Source organism: Eleutherodactylus coqui, chromosome 10, assembly GCF_035609145.1.
Source record: "Eleutherodactylus coqui strain aEleCoq1 chromosome 10, aEleCoq1.hap1, whole genome shotgun sequence".
Lineage (NCBI taxonomy): Eukaryota > Metazoa > Chordata > Amphibia > Anura > Eleutherodactylidae > Eleutherodactylus > Eleutherodactylus coqui.
The window spans coordinates 5,817,349-5,836,383 of record NC_089846.1 but is presented as its reverse complement, the minus strand read 5'-3'; the positions used below and the strand labels follow the sequence as shown (position 1 = coordinate 5,836,383).

General features: G+C 53.4%; 1 protein-coding gene across 6 annotated transcripts in view; it reads left to right on the top strand.

Annotated features, from left to right (window-relative positions):
* Positions 1-19,035, top strand: part of PNPLA7 (patatin like phospholipase domain containing 7) — a 170,537-nt gene that overhangs the window by 104,026 nt on the left and 47,476 nt on the right. For all 6 annotated transcript variants that reach the window (XM_066580080.1, XM_066580078.1, XM_066580079.1 and 3 more), the window contains 3 exons: positions 11,104-11,253; positions 17,507-17,570; positions 18,498-18,666. In XM_066580080.1, the coding sequence (XP_066436177.1) occupies positions 11,104-11,253; positions 17,507-17,570; positions 18,498-18,666 (383 nt within the window). The remainder of the gene's footprint in view (positions 1-11,103; positions 11,254-17,506; positions 17,571-18,497; positions 18,667-19,035) is intronic.

The following is a 19,035-nucleotide window of genomic DNA, read 5'->3' as shown; positions in this document are numbered from 1 at the left end:
CCATGTGCTGATCTGCCGTCACCCTCTGCATTGGATCGCTCGTCGCCCGTATACTGATCTGCCGTCACCCTCTGCGTTGGACGCTCGTCGCCCGTATACTGATCTGCCGTCACCCTCTGCGTTGGACGCTCGTCGCCCATGTGCTGATCTGCCGTCGCCCTCTGCGTTGGACGCTCGTCGCCCTCTGCGTTGGATCGCTCGTCACCCTCTGCATTGGATCGCTCGTCGCCCATGTGCTGATCTGCCGTCACCCTCTGCATTGGATCGCTCGTCGCCCATGTGCTGATCTGCCGTCACCCTCTGCATTGGATCGCTCGTCGCCCATGTGCTGATCTGCCGTCACCCTCTGCGTTGGATCGCTCGTCGCCCATGTGCTGATCTGCCGTCACCCTCTGCGTTGGACGCTCGTCGCCTGTGTGCTGATCTGCCGTCACCCTCTGCGTTGGACGCTCGTCGCCCGTATACTGATCTGCCGTCACCCTCTGCGTTGGACGCTCGTCGCCCCGTATACTGATCTGCCGTCACCCTCTGCGTTGGACGCTCGTCGCCCGTATACTGATCTGCCGTCACCCTCTGCGTTGGACGCTCGTCGCCCGTATACTGATCTGCCGTCACCCTCTGCGTTGGACGCTCGTCGCCCATGTGCTGATCTGCCGTCACCCTCTGCGTTGGACGCTCGTCGCCCGTGTGCTGATCTGCCGTCACCCTCTGCGTTGGATCGGTCGTCGCCCATGTGCTGATCTGCCGTCACCCTCTGCGTTGGACGCTCGTCGCCCGTGTGCTGATCTGCCGTCACCCTCTGCGTTGGATCGGTCGTCGCCCATGTGCTGATCTGCCGTCGCCCTCTGCGTTGGATCGCTCGCCGCCCGTGTGCTGATCTGCCGTCGCCCTCTGGGTTGGATCGCTCGCCGCCCGTGTGCTGATCTGCCGTCACCCTCTGGGTTGGATCGCTCGCCGCCCGTGTGCTGATCTGCCGTCGCCCTCTGCGTTGGATCGGTCGTCGCCCATGTGCTGATCTGCCGTCACCCTCTGCGTTGGACGCTCGTCGCCTGTGTGCTGATCTGCCGTCACCCTCTGCGTTGGATCGGTCGTCGCCCATGTGCTGATCTGCCGTCGCCCTCTGCGTTGGACGCTCGTCGCCCGTGTGCTGATCTGCCGTCGCCCTCTGCGTTGGATCGCTCGCCGCCCGTGTGCTGATCTGCCGTCGCCCTCTGGGTTGGATCGCTCGCCGCCCGTGTGCTGATCTGCCGTCACCCTCTGGGTTGGATCGCTCGCCGCCCGTATACTGATCTGCCGTCGCCCTCTGCATTGGATCGCTCGCCGCCCGTGTGCTGATCTGCCGTCACCCTCTGCGTTGGAGCGCTCGTCGCCCGTGTGCTGATCTGCCGTCGTCCTCTGCGTTGGATCGCTCGTCGCCCGTGTGCTGATCTGCCGTCACCCTCTGGGTTGGATCGCTCGTCGCCCGTGTGCTGATCTGCCGTCACCCTCTGCGTTGGACGCTCGTCGCCCGTGTGCTGATCTGCCGTCGCCCTCTGCGTTGGATCGCTCGTCGCCCGTGTGCTGATCTGCCGTCGCCCTCTGGGTTGGATCGCTCACCACCCGTGTGCTGATCTGCCGTCGCCCTCTGCGTTGGATCGCTCGTCGCCCGTGTGCTGATCTGCCGTCGCCCTCTGCGTTGGATCGCTCGTCGCCCGTGTGCTGATCTGCCGTCGCCCTCTGCGTTGGATCGCTCGCCGCCCGTGTGCTGATCTGCCGTCACCCTCTGCGTTGGACGCTCGCCGCCCGTGTGCTGATCTGCCGTCACCCTCTGCGTTGGAGCGCTCGTCGCCCGTGTGCTGATCTGCCGTCGCCCTCTGCGTTGGATCGCTCGTCGCCCGTGTGCTGATCTGCCGTCGCCCTCTGCGTTGGATCGCTCGTCGCCCGTGTGCTGATCTGCCGTCGCCCTCTGCGTTGGATCGCTCGTCGCCCGTGTGCTGATCTGCCGTCGCCCTCTGCGTTGGATCGCTCGCCGCCCGTGTGCTGATCTGCCGTCACCCTCTGCGTTGGACGCTCGCCGCCCGTGTGCTGATCTGCCGTCACCCTCTGCGTTGGACGCTCGCCGCCCGTGTGCTGATCTGCCGTCACCCTCTGCGTTGGACGCTCGTCGCCCGTGTGCTGATCTGCCGTCGCCCTCTGCGTTGGATCGCTCGTCGCCCGTGTGCTGATCTGCCGTCGCCCTCTGCGTTGGATCGCTCGTCGCCCGTGTGCTGATCTGCCGTCGCCCTCTGCGTTGGATCGCTCGTCGCCCGTGTGCTGATCTGCCGTCACCCTCTGCTTGGATCGCTCGCCGCCCGTGTGCTGATCTGCCGTCACCCTCTGCGTTGGATCGCTCGTCACCCTCTGCGTTGGACGCTCGTCGCCCGTGTGCTGATCTGCCGTCGCCCTCTGCTTGGATCGCTCGCCGCCCGTGTGCTGATCTGCCGTCACCCTCTGCGTTGGATCGCTCGTCACCCTCTGCGTTGGACGCTCGTCGCCCGTGTGCTGATCTGCTGTCACCCTCTGCGTTGGATCGCTCGTCGCCTGTGTGCTGATCTGCCGTCACCCTCTGCGTTGGATCGCTTGTCACCCTCTGGGTGGGATCGCTCGTCGCCCGTGTGCTGATCTGCCGTCGCCCTCTGCGTTGGATCGCTCGTCACCCTCTGAGTTGGATCGCTCGCCGCCCGTGTGCTGATCTGCCGTCACCCTCTGGGTTGGATCGCTCGCCGCCCGTATACTGATCTGCCGTCGCCCTCTGCATTGGATCGCTCGCCGCCCGTGTGCTGATCTGCCGTCACCCTCTGCGTTGGATCGCTCGTCGCCCGTGTGCTGATCTGCCGTCACCCTCTGGGTTGGATTGCTCGTCGCCCGTGTGCTGATCTGCCGTCACCCTCTGGGTTGGATTGCTCGTCGCCCGTGTGCTGATCTGCCGTCACCCTCTGCGTTGGATCGCTCGTCGCCCGTGTACTGATCTGCCGTCACCCTCTGCGTTGGACGCTCGTCGCCCGTGTGCTGATCTGCCGTCGCCCTCTGCGTTGGATCGCTCGCCGCCCGTGTGCTGATCTGCCGTCACCCTCTGGGTTGGATCGCTCGCTGCCCGTGTTCTGATCTGCCGTCACCCTCTGGGTTGGATCGCTCGCCGCCCGTGTGCTGATCTGCCGTCACCCTCTGGGTTGGATCGCTCGCCGCCCGTGTGCTGATCTGCCGTCACCCTCTGGGTTGGATCGCTCGCCGCCCGTGTGCTGATCTGCCGTCGCCCTCTGCGTTGGATCGCTCGCCGCCCGTGTGCTGATCTGCCGTCGCCCTCTGCGTTGGATCGCTCGCCGCCCGTGTGCTGATCTGCCGTCACCCTCTGCGTTGGATCGCTCGTCGCCCGTGTGCTGATCTGCCGTCGCCCTCTGCGTTGGATCGCTCGTCGCCCGTGTGCTGATCTGCCGTCGCCCTCTGCGTTGGATCGCTCGCCGCCCGTGTGCTGATCTGCCGTCGCCCTCTGCGTTGGATCGCTCGCCGCCCGTGTGCTGATCTGCCGTCGCCCTCTGCGTTGGATCGCTCGCCGCCCGTGTGCTGATCTGCCGTCACCCTCTGGGTTGGATCGCTCGTCGCCCGTGTGCTGATCTGCCGTCACCCTCTGGGTTGGATCGCTCGTCGCCCGTGTGCTGATCTGCCGTCGCCCTCTGCGTTGGATCGCTCGTCGCCCGTGTGCTGATCTGCCGTCGCCCTCTGCGTTGGATCGCTCGTCGCCCGTGTGCTGATCTGCCGTCACCCTCTGGGTTGGATCGCTCGCTGCCCGTGTGCTGATCTGCCGTCACCCTCTGCGTTGGATCGCTCGCTGCCCGTGTGCTGATCTGCCGTCACCCTCTGGGTTGGATCGCTCGCTGCCCGTGTGCTGATCTGCCGTCACCCTCTGGGTTGGATCGCTCGCTGCCCGTGTGCTGATCTGCCGTCACCCTCTGCGTTGGATCGCTCGCTGCCCGTGTGCTGATCTGCCGTCACCCTCTGCGTTGGATCGCTCGCTGCCCGTGTGCTGATCTGCCGTCACCCTCTGCATTGGATCGCTCGTCTCCCTCTGCGTTGGTTAGCTCGTCGCCCTTGTGCTGATCTGCCGTCGCCCTCTGCGTTGGATCGCTCACCGCCCGTGTGCTGATCTGCCGTTGCCCTCTGTGTTGGATCGCTCGTCGCCCGTGTGCTGATCTGCCGTCACCCTCTGCGTTGGATTGCTCGTCGCCCGTGTGCTGATCTGCCGTCGCCCTCTGCGTTGGATCGCTCGTGCTGATGAAAGATGAAAAGGGGTGTCTTGTGAGTTGCTCCCTACATAATTTGCGCTGTGGGGGGCTGCGGACCTCTTTGGTTTCCATCCTGGTCAGACTTTTTCACTGAGCAGAAAAGTGCGTGACTATCTGGTGTCGAAGACTGTGAAAATGCAGATCAGGGGTCTCCGTCACTCAGTCTGCCCGGTGGTGCCGTCCGAGGTCCAACCAGAAGCGCTGGGGAGGAAGAAGCCTACTTACAGCTTCCATGGCATGCTGAGACTTGTGGTTTCACAGGACCCACGCCTCTGTATACCGTTGTGGTAACTGCAATAGGTTCTATGTCAAATCTATCAAACCTTTTCAGGAGAGACACAAAAAACATTCCCATTTTGCCCCCATCCTCTTGATTGACCTATGGAAAGAGAGGGAATTTGATGCTTTCTCATTGGTCTGTTAACATACGACCTATTGCAGTTGGTGTAGTTCACTGATTGGCCACCAGGGTGCAATAAACAAATTTCGGGGTGGGGGTGGGGGTTGTTTTTTACCTTCTTACATACGGCCTGTTGCAGCTCCCCCTGCGCTCTGTACGTGGACCTCCCCTGTAAGCGGGGCTGGTGGCTGCTGCTGATCACATCCTCTCTGTTGGGCCGTATAGCGGAGGATCGCTGCTGACAATACGATGCTTTATAGCACACTGCAAGCGGCTTCCTGGTAATAAAGTTATTTCGCCTTCGGGGTGGATGTGCGGATCTGAGACGGCAGAGCCTGGCAGTAACACAACTCCCGCAGCGCTCGGTGCCCTTTATGTGGCATCTCTGGAGCCCCGTTACAACGTGGCGAGTGTTATATTGTTTAGTGTTCCCACATAACCTGCTCCCGCCGTCGGTCAGTGACTAGATGTTCGGGGTGTTTCCTTGGTTACGGTATGGTGACTCATCTCTCCCAGAATGTAAGCAGGCTGTCGCCTAGCAAGGAAACCGCGCTCACCTGCACACTGCTACTTAATGGCAGGTGCTGCATAGCGCCAGCTTGTGGAGGTTTGTGGTATTCGCCCTTGTACATCGTTACAAAGTTTGCTTAATTGGGGGTCAGATTTAACCCAAGTCCCACAAGCAGTCCCCTTCCTCTCACGTGCGGGCACCTTTATTGGCCTGCAGGGAAGTCTTTCCTACCAACTCACCAATGTATTTTCCTGGGGATTCTTCTGGATTTGAGGCTCCAAGTCACTTATCACCGTTGTCAGTAGATTCGAAGAATAGTGGAGAGGATGGAGGCTTTGTATCTCTCATCTCCGATTTCAATAAGAGAGGCTATGTCCATTTTAGGAGTAATGACCTCTTGTATCTCGGCAGTGAATTGGACTCTGTTCCGTTCAAGACTATTCCAGTTGGAGGTTCTAGACCATTGGTACGGGTGAATGTCGTCTCTAGATCCTCAGTTCCTTATTTTCCCAAGGGTAAGATCTTCCCTTCAGTGTTGAACCTCTCTGGATCTCTCGTCGAAGAGCATTCTGTGGCAGAAGGTCAACTCTGTGATCGTTCCTACAGACGCAAGTCCCATGGGGGTGGGGGGGATTCAGTGTCCTTTCAACTTCAAAGACTTTGGGACCCCTCTCTGGCCTCTGACCCTCAGGGGGCTGAGGGCCATACGTCTCTCTCTAACCCAATTGGTTCCTTTTATTGTGGGAAGACCAGACATGTAAATATTTTGACAGACCATTCAAGGGCAGGAGGAACGAGATCTCCATCTTTAATGAGAATAAGAGCTCAGATTTTCCAGTTAGCAGAGTCCTGTGGGGGGGGGGGGGGGGGGGGGGGGGAGGAGGAGAACAGAGAGGGTATGGGTAATTCTGATGGCCCCCTTTTGGCTATCGCAGAGTATAGGTTTTCTTGGCTCAGGAAGATGTTTCTGACAGATCCATTGGTGCTTCCCAAGAGAGATCCTCTTCTCCAGAGCCCTCTGTCATCTAGATGTCCGGTCTCTACATCTGACCACTTGGAATTCTAGAGGAACCTTTTGAAAAGTAAGGTCTCCCAGAGAGGTAATTTCTACCTTGTTAGATAGTCGTAAAAAGGTGACCTCAGATGATTATTTTAGGGGCTGGAAGGCTTTCCTTGGGTTTTGTAAAACTCTGGTAGATTTATCTTCAGGCCCGATAATTCCAGAGATTTCTTAAGGAGAATCTAAGTAAGGATCTTAACCCAGTACATTTAAAGGGAACCTGTCATCAACTCTTCACAATCCACGATAAACCTTTAACAGCGCTGCTAATGAGACTTCCTACGGCTACTTAGTTCTGTAATCCGGGCCGCGGTACAGTTACAATCTGCTTTTGAAGTTTCCCTGCACTATATTAAGATAAGTTTGACAGTCTGATTTCTCCCTCAGCGCCCCCGCCAGGCTGCCCGTGTTCTTGATTGGCATGGATACAGATTTCTCCTCTTCGCTGTAATGGTGCCATAGCAAACCCCTCCCGCACCTGCGTTCCTCAGCACTCCCCTACTTGCTGAGGCTTCGGCAGCGTATTGCGCAATGCGCCTTGAGGATTGTTACTCCCAAAGTCATTTGACTTTGGATCTCCTGCTCATTGAGCGCTGTGTATTCAGGGAAGGAGAAGACCGAAAGGGATAAAAAACCCTCCTGCCTTCTCCGGGGTAATCGGCTGACAACCCATCCTGCCTCTGATTAACTGCAGAGACAGAAGGCTTAAATCCCCATTTTACATACTGCTGGGCTTTAAACCTGAAACTAGGCGCCGTATACTTACTGTGCTTGGTCCTTAATCGGTTAAAAAAGACGTTTTTTCTAATCGTACCAACCTGCAGAAAAATGTATCATGTTGTTTAGGGCTTATTTACATGAGCGTATATCGGACAACTTTTTCACCGCCCTCCGATATATGCTTCCATCTAAGTCGTCAAACACCCCCCCCCCCCCCCCTCACCGGCTCACTGCGCCTCTCCTCCACTACAGCATTTGCAATGGGAGGGGAGGGGCGGAGCGGAGCTCTGTCCTGCCCACTTCCATTGCTGGCTATGGGATGTGGGTGGGAGCTTAGCTCTGCCCCTGTCCCGCTCACTCCCATTGCAAACCGCTCGGAGTGGAGGAAAGAGGCAGGGGGAGATAAGGGGGGGGGGGCGGGACTGCTTAGATGGAAGCGTATATTGGCCAGCCGTGAAAAGGCCAGCCGATGTACGCTCGTGTGTATAAGCCCTAAGGCTGTATGATTAACACTGTAAAAAAAAAAAAAAAAAAAAAAAAAACAATGGCAGAATTGAGATGTTTTTCTCTGCTAAAAGTTCTACAATTTACCAGAACCCCAAAATGGTGCCAATAATTACCACAGTTCACCACGCAGAAAACAAGTCCTCATACGGCAGTGTAAACGGAAAAAGTGCAGATGACAATTCCCAGAAAAATGTTGCGTCCTTGTGGCCAAAATAGGCCGCACCGCTAAGGGGTTAAGTGCCCTTTTTGACTCAAACCTCTATGAACATCCTTGGGCCAGCGGATTTATCTCAGCAGCCTTCACGCCTGCACCCCCCACAGATGTTAGTCTTGGCCTGTCTCCGATGTCCCTTTGAACCTTTGGTACTCATCCCTATTACAGTATTATCTTACAAGTCGTCTTTCCTTATTGCTAGAAGGATCAGGCAGACCGCTGTTGTATCTGCCTTGTAGAGGAGTTGTTAGCCCAGACCCGGCTCTTCTTCCCGAGGTGGGCTCAGGTTTACCTGCTCCTAGGATATTGGCCTCCTCAGCTTGTTTGATGTCGGGGTAGTAACAGGGAAGAAAGTTACTAGCGGAGCCGTGTCTGGGTGGACACTAAGGGCCGTCCAGTCTGCTTACTGACGTAGCACACGCCGCTCGATGGCAGCTTTGTGGAACGCTCCTCACATGGTCTTCAAGCGTTACACACTAGAGAGTCGGGCTTCTGAGCAGTAATTTGGAAGAAAGTTTCCTCAGGCGGCCGTCCCTCCCACCGCTGTAATCTGGTGCTGTCATGGGCGTACGGGGAACAGGATTACTTAGCGGCAGTCGCTTCCTGTGAGCCCATGACAGCACTGCTATATTCCCACCCTTGTCAATGTTAATTGCTTTGGGGGGGGATAAAAGCTAAGGTATTAGTAAGTAAAATATACGTGGCGGACGTGGAGGTCTTTGTCAGGCTTCTGGCTGCCATGGGATCCCGTTGGTACCTTGCGATCGCACTGCAGGGTGCCAATGGATGATAGAAAGAGCCCCCCCCCCCCCCCGCCCCTGTCATCTGCTTACATGCTGCATTTGCTATTGATTGTGGCATATAAGGGGTTAAGCTGCCTTTATCTGAGGTTTTACTGGTTGTTAGTCCACCGAGCCACCACCATAACAAGGTATGTGCAGGTTTAAAGCCCATTAGTGAGGTCAGTATAAAGGTGTGTTGGCTGTCACTAAGGGGTTAATGCGCAGATAGGATGATTGGCGGCTGTTTGATATTCTCTTCAGTGTGCAAATATGACGTCGGCCGGCGTCCTACGTGCCGAGATACCGGGATGAGCTGGTGCGCGCCATTACCGTATCTGCTAACGATGATGCAGATGAGACATTCGCCACCTTCTTACTCACTTTTGAGCGCTGACCTAAATCTGCGCCCGTCCCGTTTTCGCTGCGGTCCCATCCAGCGGTTCTGTGATTACAGGCAGGTCTGAATCCTGCCTAATTATCCTCCTTATTCACAGCTTGGTAATTAGCAGAAGCGTTCCCGCTGTGCGGCTCCGACTGCCGTGAGTCAGCGCTTCACCGTCTCATCAATCATTGTCACGGGGCCGCGGCTGTCTTTTCACGCTGACCCGCACGCCGCAGATTCCATTTCACTCGAAAATTGTCTGAGCCGCGACTCGATTGTTTTGTTCTTTTTCTCCGTTTTTTTTTTCCCTTTTGCTCTAACGAAAGTGTAGAGCCATCTTATTGAAAGTATTCCCAGCAGGCAGCGAGCAGAAGCAGCGAAGTATAAAGAGCGGGCCCCGCGGCACGGCCCGGACCCCCAGCTGGCGCAGAGGCTTTTCAAGACCGAAGACTTGCTGCGTTCAACAATAAACACGTCGCATAACCAGTGCATTTTGTAAAGGGTTGAGCTGCCAGGATTTGCCGCTTCACAAATCCGCATTCAGTTCTCGGATCCGTTCTCAGGTTTAACCCCTTCAGTCCCTGCCTGTATCATGCCCTGTATAAAGGAATGCACACGCTATATACTGCAAGCACAAGTAACGCTCCCTGTACCTGACAAACACAATGCGGGTTTTCACCTTCCCACGTCCTTTATGCTCCCTACTGCAGCGACACATTGCATCTTATAGCCGCCCCCTCTGATGTGGATATTCCCCTCCCATGTAAACCTGCACACATACGCAATATTTCTGCCAGATGCACCTAACGATGCCGCTCAGGTGCGTCTTGCAGACATATTCCGCGTGTGTGACAGGTGCCCATCCCTTATGAAACGACGCACAGATGCTTTGTAGTTGCAGTACAGTAAAAGGTGACAGTTAGGCGGTTATTGTTTGCTCATATCGGCGGTCTTTACTCTTCCATGTATTCGGGAATGAGGGGAGCATGCTTGCTGCGCACTGCACGTATGCTCCCCACTGACCTCCTGCATGAGAACCTCCTTTACCACACTGGTTGACTAACCAGCCAGAAAGGAGGACAGATCTGAGGAAACTACCATACCGCACACACCTGAGCTATGTGGGCTTAAAGGGGTTGTCCAGTTGTATTCTATTCATGGCATATCCTTAGAACAGACCAGCAATAGTAAATTGGTGGGGAGGCCATCACCCAGACCCCCCAACAATTGTACTGAACTGATTTCTGCAGGAAGTAGACTGCTCCGTTCCCTACCGCAGTGGCCAGGCTTGCTATGGCAAGCCAAGTTTCCATTGAAAAGAATGATTGTAATACCAAGCCTGGCCACTGCAGCAGGGGCGGAGCCGTCTGCTCCCTACAGAAATCAGCTCAGTGCACAAATGCCCAGGAACAATGAGCAACTGATTGTCAGGGGTCCCTGGAGACGAACCCCTACAAATCTAGTATTGATTATATGTCCTGAGGCTAGACCATCAATAGTTTGCAACTGGACAACCCCTTTAAATTCAATGAAAAAAAAAGTTGTGGTTTTCGCCCACAGATTTACATGCAAAAGTTTGTCATGGATTTTCCCCCAATTCACCACACATTTCACCCCACACTCTGAAAGGATGAAATCCAGTGCCATGGCTTTACAATCTGCGCTGCAGGTCCATCTTATGCTGCTGCGTCTTCCTGCAGGGTGGGCATCAGTTTTGGTTAGAGGGTCTTCTGGGACTCAAAAAAATGACGGGAGGCCAATAACCTAATAAAGTAAAGAGAACCTACAGAGCACTCGCCCTTACAGCGGCGCTGCTCTGGACTCCGTCATGATGCTCGGGTGATTGCTGAGCCAATCCCTGGTCTCGGGGGTCATGTGCCACTTGTGTACAGATGCCCGCTGAGGCAGCCTTGTAGGTGATGAACGGCTGGTGACTGCCGCAGTCCCTGCCCGGATGGAGCCGGAGTGGTGGTGCTGGAGCATACATGGGAAGGATATAAGCCTCCCCATCAGACCCTGCGAGGAGATTGCTTTACTGCTTTATTGGTGATGACACAGGACTGGTACCGACGTAAAGGAATGCTTGTGAATGGAGTCTGTGTGTGGTATCGTGTAGATGGCAGATACTTGCCCGTGCACAGGCGATACAGAACCAACTAGACAAGACCACCGCCTCCACAGTACTTGCTGTATACTGACAGCCATTGTGATTTTTCTTCTTGTCTGCAGGGCACGGTCTTGGTCTTCACACCACCGGCAGCAAATGGGATTCTGGGAACCCGTCCAGTAACCTCTCCACGGTGGCCATATTGCCAGTATCGGAGGACGTTCCTCTTACAGCCTTCACCCTGGAACTGAAGCACGCACTCAGCGCCGTCGGTGAGTCCCTCCTCCACACACAATCTGCACTTTTATCGATCCCTACTGCGGCTTACAGTCCGACTTCCATGCAACTGGTGCTATAAGACAGCAGAACACACCGCTGGGCATTTATATTCATATAATGGGCTCTTTGTGACAGATGTAATGGGGATGGGGGGGGCGGAGTCATCATTAATTACAGGAAATCTTTTAAAATAAATTAGAAAAGCTGCATCACATAATGAAATAAAATACACTGAGTGGCTGCTTTATTAGACCCCCCTCCCTCTCACGATTGGCGCTCCCCTGTACGGTAATTCTCTCCGTGACCCCGAAGCATAAAATCACGTGACAAGTTTTCCGTGGATCAGTTTCAGTGTGAATCCACATTAGATGGGAAAATCAAGCGATTGGAGTGACTTCCAGGGAGGCCGGTCATCAGTGCTAGACTGGCCGTTATTATGTAACGGCGTGGAGAGTATATTGAGAATGCCGCGATCGAGGAAAACATCCCGCGAGAGGGGATCCTGCAGACGGAAACAACTCATCCCTGAAAGGGGTCGGAGGAGGATGTCAGGAATCGTTCTGACCAACAGGCTGCACAGTCAGCTGAATACAACGCTGGGGCTCCAACGAACGTGTCCGCACGCACAACTCGCTGTTCCTCGGCACGGATGGCATAACAGCGGGCGACCAGTTCCAGCGCCATTGTGTCTAAGAGAAACAGAAAGACTCCAGTGGGCAAAAGAGCGCAAAACTTGTATCACTGAGCAGCGGAGAAACATCTCCTGGTCAGATGGAGCCAGATCTCTGTTGCTGATGGGAGGTCAGAATTTGGCGCAAGCAGCATGAATCGCTGACCCCTTCCTGTCAGCTGGTCAGAACATGTCAGCACCGCCATCTAATCTGCAGCAACTACAAGAAGCTTCCTGTCCGCAGGGGCCGGTATTCATGCAGAACCATTTCATCACCGAGTGGAATCTACGACAGGAGGAATTGCTGCGGTTATGAAGGCCAAAGGGGGCTAATGAGGGGGGGGGGCTAGTAAGGGTGGGGGGGGAGGAGGGTCAGTGTATCTGTGGTGTATCGTATCACGGTTCCTTTCCTCTTTCAGTCTCGGTAATGGCTCAGACTCGGCTGTATATTTGTAGCCTGCAGGCCGGAGATTTATGTGAGCATTAGAGGCGCGTTTTGTCCTTGTAATATCCATATTTTTTACTCATGTCTCCGTGCTTTCAGCGTGTCAGAAATTGGCGCTGCCAGAATGAAACCGGTTGGCAGCCGTAGCTTATGATCTTCCTGGAAAGCAATGATTCGCAGCAGATTTATGTCTACAGGAACGGCCTTTGTTCCACATTAGTTTGAGGAATATTGGAGCCGGTCCTGGTTGAGCGCTCGCACTTCTCTCCATGTGGTGCCTCTGAGGAGGACGTAACTGGGGAGCGCAGCGTTGCGCTCAGCGCGGCTTGTTTTGCTCTTTCTCCGTGGTGTTGCATGCTCTATCCCTACATAAGTCGCTCCTCTCCCCCGTTCCGGTGATTCGGCTTCCTCTTATCTCTGGATGTAGAGTGAGTTCTAGTAACCGTTTCCAAGGAGACTTCAGTCACTCTGACCCGGTCCCGGGAAGCATTCACCTGCCGTTCTATCACTGGATTCCATTATCACATCTCGGGGCATTGTGATCCTTACAGAGGAGCCGCGGCACCGCTACAGCCGCACAGGATGGGATTTGCTCCTTTTCCAAATCCCTTCCCTCCTAAAAAGGGAAAAGTTAGTATAATCTCCTTGAACTTTTGTGAGATACAGCAGTATTGAAAATTAGCGACCGAGATGGTGTGAGAAAATATCGCGGGCGCCGGAAACCGGTTGTCAGACGTTTCCTTCATTCTTCGTCCAGGAAGTATTTTTTTGTCCGGCTCTGGTCGGTCCATCAGCGATCTTACGATTTTCATCATCAAAGCCCCTTCTCCTTCTTCCCACAGTGGGTGTATGGTTTCTTTGAGAGGACCGTGTGGCGATGCCGAGCCCGTATTCTGTGGAGGGGCTCGTCCTTTTAAGTGAATGTCGCCAATACACTTTACACTTAAAGTATTCGCCCGCTTTCACGTGGTGTTTACCATATGTGCTGGGAGAGATCCAGCGTCCCACACATCATAGGCTCCAGGGGAAACTAAGGCGATGTCCGCTTGACCTTGTCGGCTTGCTATACCTCCATAATTCCTTGTTTGTTGCTGTAGGGAATAGACCAGCAGGGTGCGCTGTTCTATACGGAGGATCCGTGCGTGATATCGCTTAGCATTGCAGTCTGTAGCCGCTGTATATCTATGCTGTATTCTCTGCCCCCACGTTTATCTCTGAGGGTCTCTGTGAAATGTGGTGTAAAACTAGATTAACCCCCTGAGTGACGCGGCCTATCTTGGCCCTAAAGACCACCAACATGACCGTATGAGCCTTGTTTTCTGTGTGATGAATTGTAGTATTTATTGCTACCATTTTTTTGGTACATATAATGTGGAACTTTGTGACCTTTTTTTCCTCTTGGCCTCACACCATCAGTCGCTTTGGTTTGTTTTGGTCCCGTTGGATTTCTTCTGTGCGTCTGTAAACCACTAATATTCTGTGTGCTTAAAAAGGAACCATCAGATTCGGTAACTGAAATGCTTGATGAAGGCCTTGATTTGGCCGAAACGTGGCTGATTTCGTGGAGAGCTGATACAGGAGGCCCTTGTGGTGCTGAATGCATTTAACAAAGCCCTGTGTGCGGCTCTGCAGGGGGGTCTGGAGTTTGCTTTGGAGGGTCCGGGCAGTCTGGGTTCCCTTTGAGCGTGCGCCTCACGGCTCCCCCAGTTCGTGGGACTGGTTTATACTGGGCTGCAGGAAGCTTTCTTCTTTACGTCCAACTCTCATATTTGCATTCGCATTTCAATTGCATTTTCTCTCATTCAGTTCTGTTGAAGGCGGCACAGTGTCCACGACTCTCCAAACCCGTAAAGGACCTACAGCCCTGTCCAGAATACCAGAACTGCGGTGAGGACTGACACAGAGAACAAGTAGAAGAATGCCTGCCGGCTCCGTAAGGACTCTTCGTTATTAATTCCAAACGTATAAAATCGCATTATAAAAAAGTGCCGTTACGACTTCTATCCATGCATTTACGCGTTTCACAGCCAACTGGCTTCCTCATCACAGCCGGTTCTAACGGCAGCTTTTAATCATGTGATTTTATATGTTTGGAGTTATTAATGAAGAGCCGGCATCCCTCTACTTGTACTGTAAGCCGCCTGACTGCGCATCGGGGATCATCAGCTGATAATGGGTATATCGCATGAAAGCAGCACGGAAGAGGCGGTAGTATCTCTATATACTGTACTGAAGACTCGCGCAGGCCGAGCAGGAGGGATTTACTGGGGTTTGCCCTTCAGGGTCTGAGGAGAGCCGGGTGGCAGTCCTATTGGTGCTGCCGGGGACGGCAGCCATTAGTCTGTCACTTATGTAGTAGAGCAAGGCTCGGACTCTTGAGTTGGGTTTATAGAGGCTCTTGATGCCGGCCATGCTTACAATCCAGTTTTTAGGGGTAAATATGGTGGAGCGTTCCCCACGGGAGGGTCCCACGCTGCCGCAGCTGCTACTTGTGTATTCATATGGCAGACTTCCAACGCTTGCCCGGCCGCCCGCTCCCAGCTTTGACGCAGGTGTCGGCTTTCCAATTACAACTCCATGTATTTTTAATGCTGTTTTCCTTGCTGCAATTAACCCCATCTTTGCCAGGATGCATCTCATAGAGTGGATACTCTGGCATTGGTGACACCGGACACGGATCACAACTGGTGACCTTTAACCGTGGTGAGGGTGGTCAGACAGTAACTCTCATCTTGTTGGCTGTTCTGTTGTGTCACCGATTGGTTGTGCTAAGTCCCCAGTGGTCATGTCTGCGCCCATAGGATATGGCAGCATGCTGGGTTCAGATAATTAGCGACCGTTAGCGCAATAATCCAAACATTTGTTTCTTTTTAGAGACTTTGTTCTCAGGAAGTCTTACTATAGCGCTGTGAAACAGGCCGAGTATTACCCGGCTGAGGCTCATCCTCATTTGACTGCAAGACCTCAACAGGCCGGCGGCAGCCATGCGACCACCACAGCCCCGCGATGGGTGATCACCCAACTTTTCCAGAGCTCTGAACTGTTGTCCCATCACTCTTTCTTGTGCTATGTGCTGTCCTTCCCTGCAGGGGGCAGATGTGTCGTTTGTTGAGTTCTCAGCCGTATTATGGAGACCAGAATATAGGTCAGAGATGATATTCTGCTGAATTCTCTGTTATCAGCACTTCTTGCTTCATTTCGGTGCGGATTTAAGTAGATCAGAGAGACCCATGATACTTCACTGACTGTACGAGGGGTAAAACGGCACGGGCTGCTTATCTACATACTGTCAGACCTGCGCTATATACTCCGGCAGCTCTTATATCCCACATGAACCTTCAGAACGGAATAAAAAATATTGTTGTCACAGAAATCGTACATCTAAATTGTGTGATTGGAGAGAAGTGGAAGAAAAAGTATCCCAGACCTGTTATACACTGCAGCTCCACACACTGGGATGTACGTATCAGACCTGTTATACACTGCAGCTCCACGCACTGGAATGTACGTATCAGACCTCTTATACACTGCAGCTCCACACACTGGGATGTACGTATCAGACCTGTTATACACTGCAGCTCCACGCACTGGAATGTACGTATCAGACCTCTTATACACTGCAGCTCCACACACTGGGATGTACGTATCAGACCCGTTATACACTGCAGCTCCACACACTGGAATGTACGTATCAGACCCGTTATACACTGCAGCTCCACACACTGGAATGTACGTATCAGACCCGTTATACACTGCAGCTCCACACACTGGAATGTACGTATCAGAACTGTTATACACTGCAGCTCCACACACTGGAATGTACGTATCAGACCTGTTATACACTGCAGCTCCACACACTGGGATGTACGTATCAGACCTGTTATACACTGCAGCTCCACACACTGGGATGTACATATCAGACCTGTTATACACTGCAGCTCAACACACTGGGATGGTACGTATCGGACCTGTTATACACTGCAGCTCCACACACTGGAATGTACGTATCAGACCTGTTATACACTGCAGCTCCACGCACTGGGATGTACGTATCAGACCTGTTATACACTGCAGCTCCACACACTGGGATGTACGTATCAGACCTGTTATACACTGCAGCTCCACACACTGGGATGTACGTATCAGACCTGTTATACACTGCAGCTCCACGCACTGGGATGTACGTATCAGACCTGTTATACACTGCAGCTCCACGCACTGGGATGTACGTATCAGACCTGTTATACACTGCAGCTCCACGCACTGGGATGTACGTATCAGACCTGTTATACACTGCAGCTCCACGCACTGGGATGTACGTATCAGACCTGTTATACACTGCAGCTCCACGCACTGGGATGTACGTATCAGACCTGTTATACACTGCAGCTCCACGCACTGGGATGTACGTATCAGACCTGTTATACACTGCAGCTCCACACACTGGGATGTACGTATCAGACCTGTTATACACTGCAGCTCCACGCACTGGGATGTACGTATCTGACCTGTTATACACTGCAGCTCCACGCACTGGGATGGTACGTATCAGACCTGTTATACACTGCAGCTCCACACACTGGGATGCACGTATCAGACCTGTTATACACTGCAGCTCCACGCACTGGGATGCACGTATCAGACCTGTTATACACTGCAGCTCCACGCACTGGGATGGTACGTATCTGCTCACCGCCACCATTACCTTCTGCACGGACAAGAGTCATCAGTAGATTGATCTCGGCAAAAATCAAGTAAATACGACCGGGAACTGCGGAGCAGCAAGAGTCCAACATCAGACAAGAACGGGGCAACGCCCCTCCCCAAAACTCCAGCAATTGGTCCCTCACTCCCCAGGAGAGGCGATGCTACACAATGCAGACACGGCCCCGCCACGACTGTTGTGAGATGTGCTGCTGCCATCAATGTCTACATGAGTTAATCTTTATAAATGAGATGGAACAATGCCTCCCCTCCGCCTCTTATGTGTTGTATGTTCTGTGGATACAATGTGGTTGGATGAGATCTCCAAATCATTGTATTCTTTTTCTGGTTTTGGAATTGGGGTTATAGATAGATATGAATAGCGCTGTATATAATGGGATGTATGACGATGCTTTTGTCTCTTCAGGCCCCACCTTGCTGCTCACCAGTGACAATATCAAGCAGCGACTGGGATCGGCTGCGCTCGACAGGTCAGTGCTGAAGCCAATGGGAATGTCTCCCCTCATACACGGATGTCTGGTCACTATTTTGTCAGCTGCTGCAATATGTGATGAGAAGCCCATACATTCACCACGATCCCGTAATATCCCGGACCACCTTAAGCCCCATTTACACGGGACAAACTGCCGGGTAAACGGTGTCCAACAGCACGTCCCAATGAAGCCCACTCCCGTGCTGTTACACTGGAGCATCGCTGGCATGGTGGCGGGCGGACGGGAAGCGCACTTTTCCCGCTGCCTCCTCCATTCACAGTAAGCAGATAGTTGTTCAGATCTGAACAGCCAGTTGTTGAGGTTTCTGCATCCGTTTACACGGGGCGACTAGCGTTGTTCAGTGTTTTGCACAAGTCTGAACGATAATTGTTCCGTGTAAACGGGCCTTTAGCCGCTTGGTGGACACTAAATTTATCTATTTTCCTTTCATTGGTACCGACTTCATTTACAAACAAAAGGGGCAACTGCACCCCCTCTTCACTGCGTCCGTGGGTCTGTCCTGGATTACGTCTGGATCCCAACAAATGTGATTGTGACAGAACCATTCTCAAACAGAGACCTCGTTGGTCCGGGGGTTCTGTCTGAATCATGTTTTCGGGAACTTGGGGACGTATATAAAAACAAGATATGAACGCCCCCGGGCTCTGATAGAATGGTATATATAACCGATGTCTGCCGGCAATTATCAAAGACTGGTTACCAACCTATGGCTGTCCATGGTAATGCTGGGACTTGTAGTTTTGCGGCATCTGGAGAGTCACAGGGAAGAGAGCACAGTCCTAAGAGGAAACTGTAGTAGTCGATGCTAGCAGGTTACAGAGAACGTAGGCTGTGACTCCTGAGATGAAGTGTGTGTTTTATCTATGGTTTGTCATCTAAGCAGCTCTTGTTTGTAATTGCCAGTGTCCATGAGTACAGACTTTCCAGCTGGCTGGGTCAACAGGAAGACATTCATCGCATTGTCCTGTATCAGTCCGATTATTATCTCACACCTTGGACCCAGCGCTGCATTCGACAAGCCGACTGCATCCTTATCGTGGGGGTGGGAGAGCAAGAGCCCACTGTTGGAGAGGTTAGTGCCCATACATACTCACTGAAGTGGCTCATTTACATAGGGCTGTCATCCGCCAATACTGGGAGCCCTCAGTGGGGGGTCACAATCCGTGCTTATTTGTGTATCTGCACTTTATAACACTCTTGTCATGTCATAGGGACATGTTAAAAGTATTAATCGCTGGGGGTCCGGCTGCTGAGACCACCACCGATCACTAGAGCTAGCCAGCTGGAGTGCTCGTCTGAGCCTGGCACTGATCACTAGCTGAAGACGGGCCCATAGGCTTTTTACTGGCCATCTTCAGCTAACGAGCCGTGACCGCACTCAGAGGAGTGCTTCAGCTAGCTCTTCCCAGTGATTGGTAGAAGTCTCGGCACCCAGACTTCC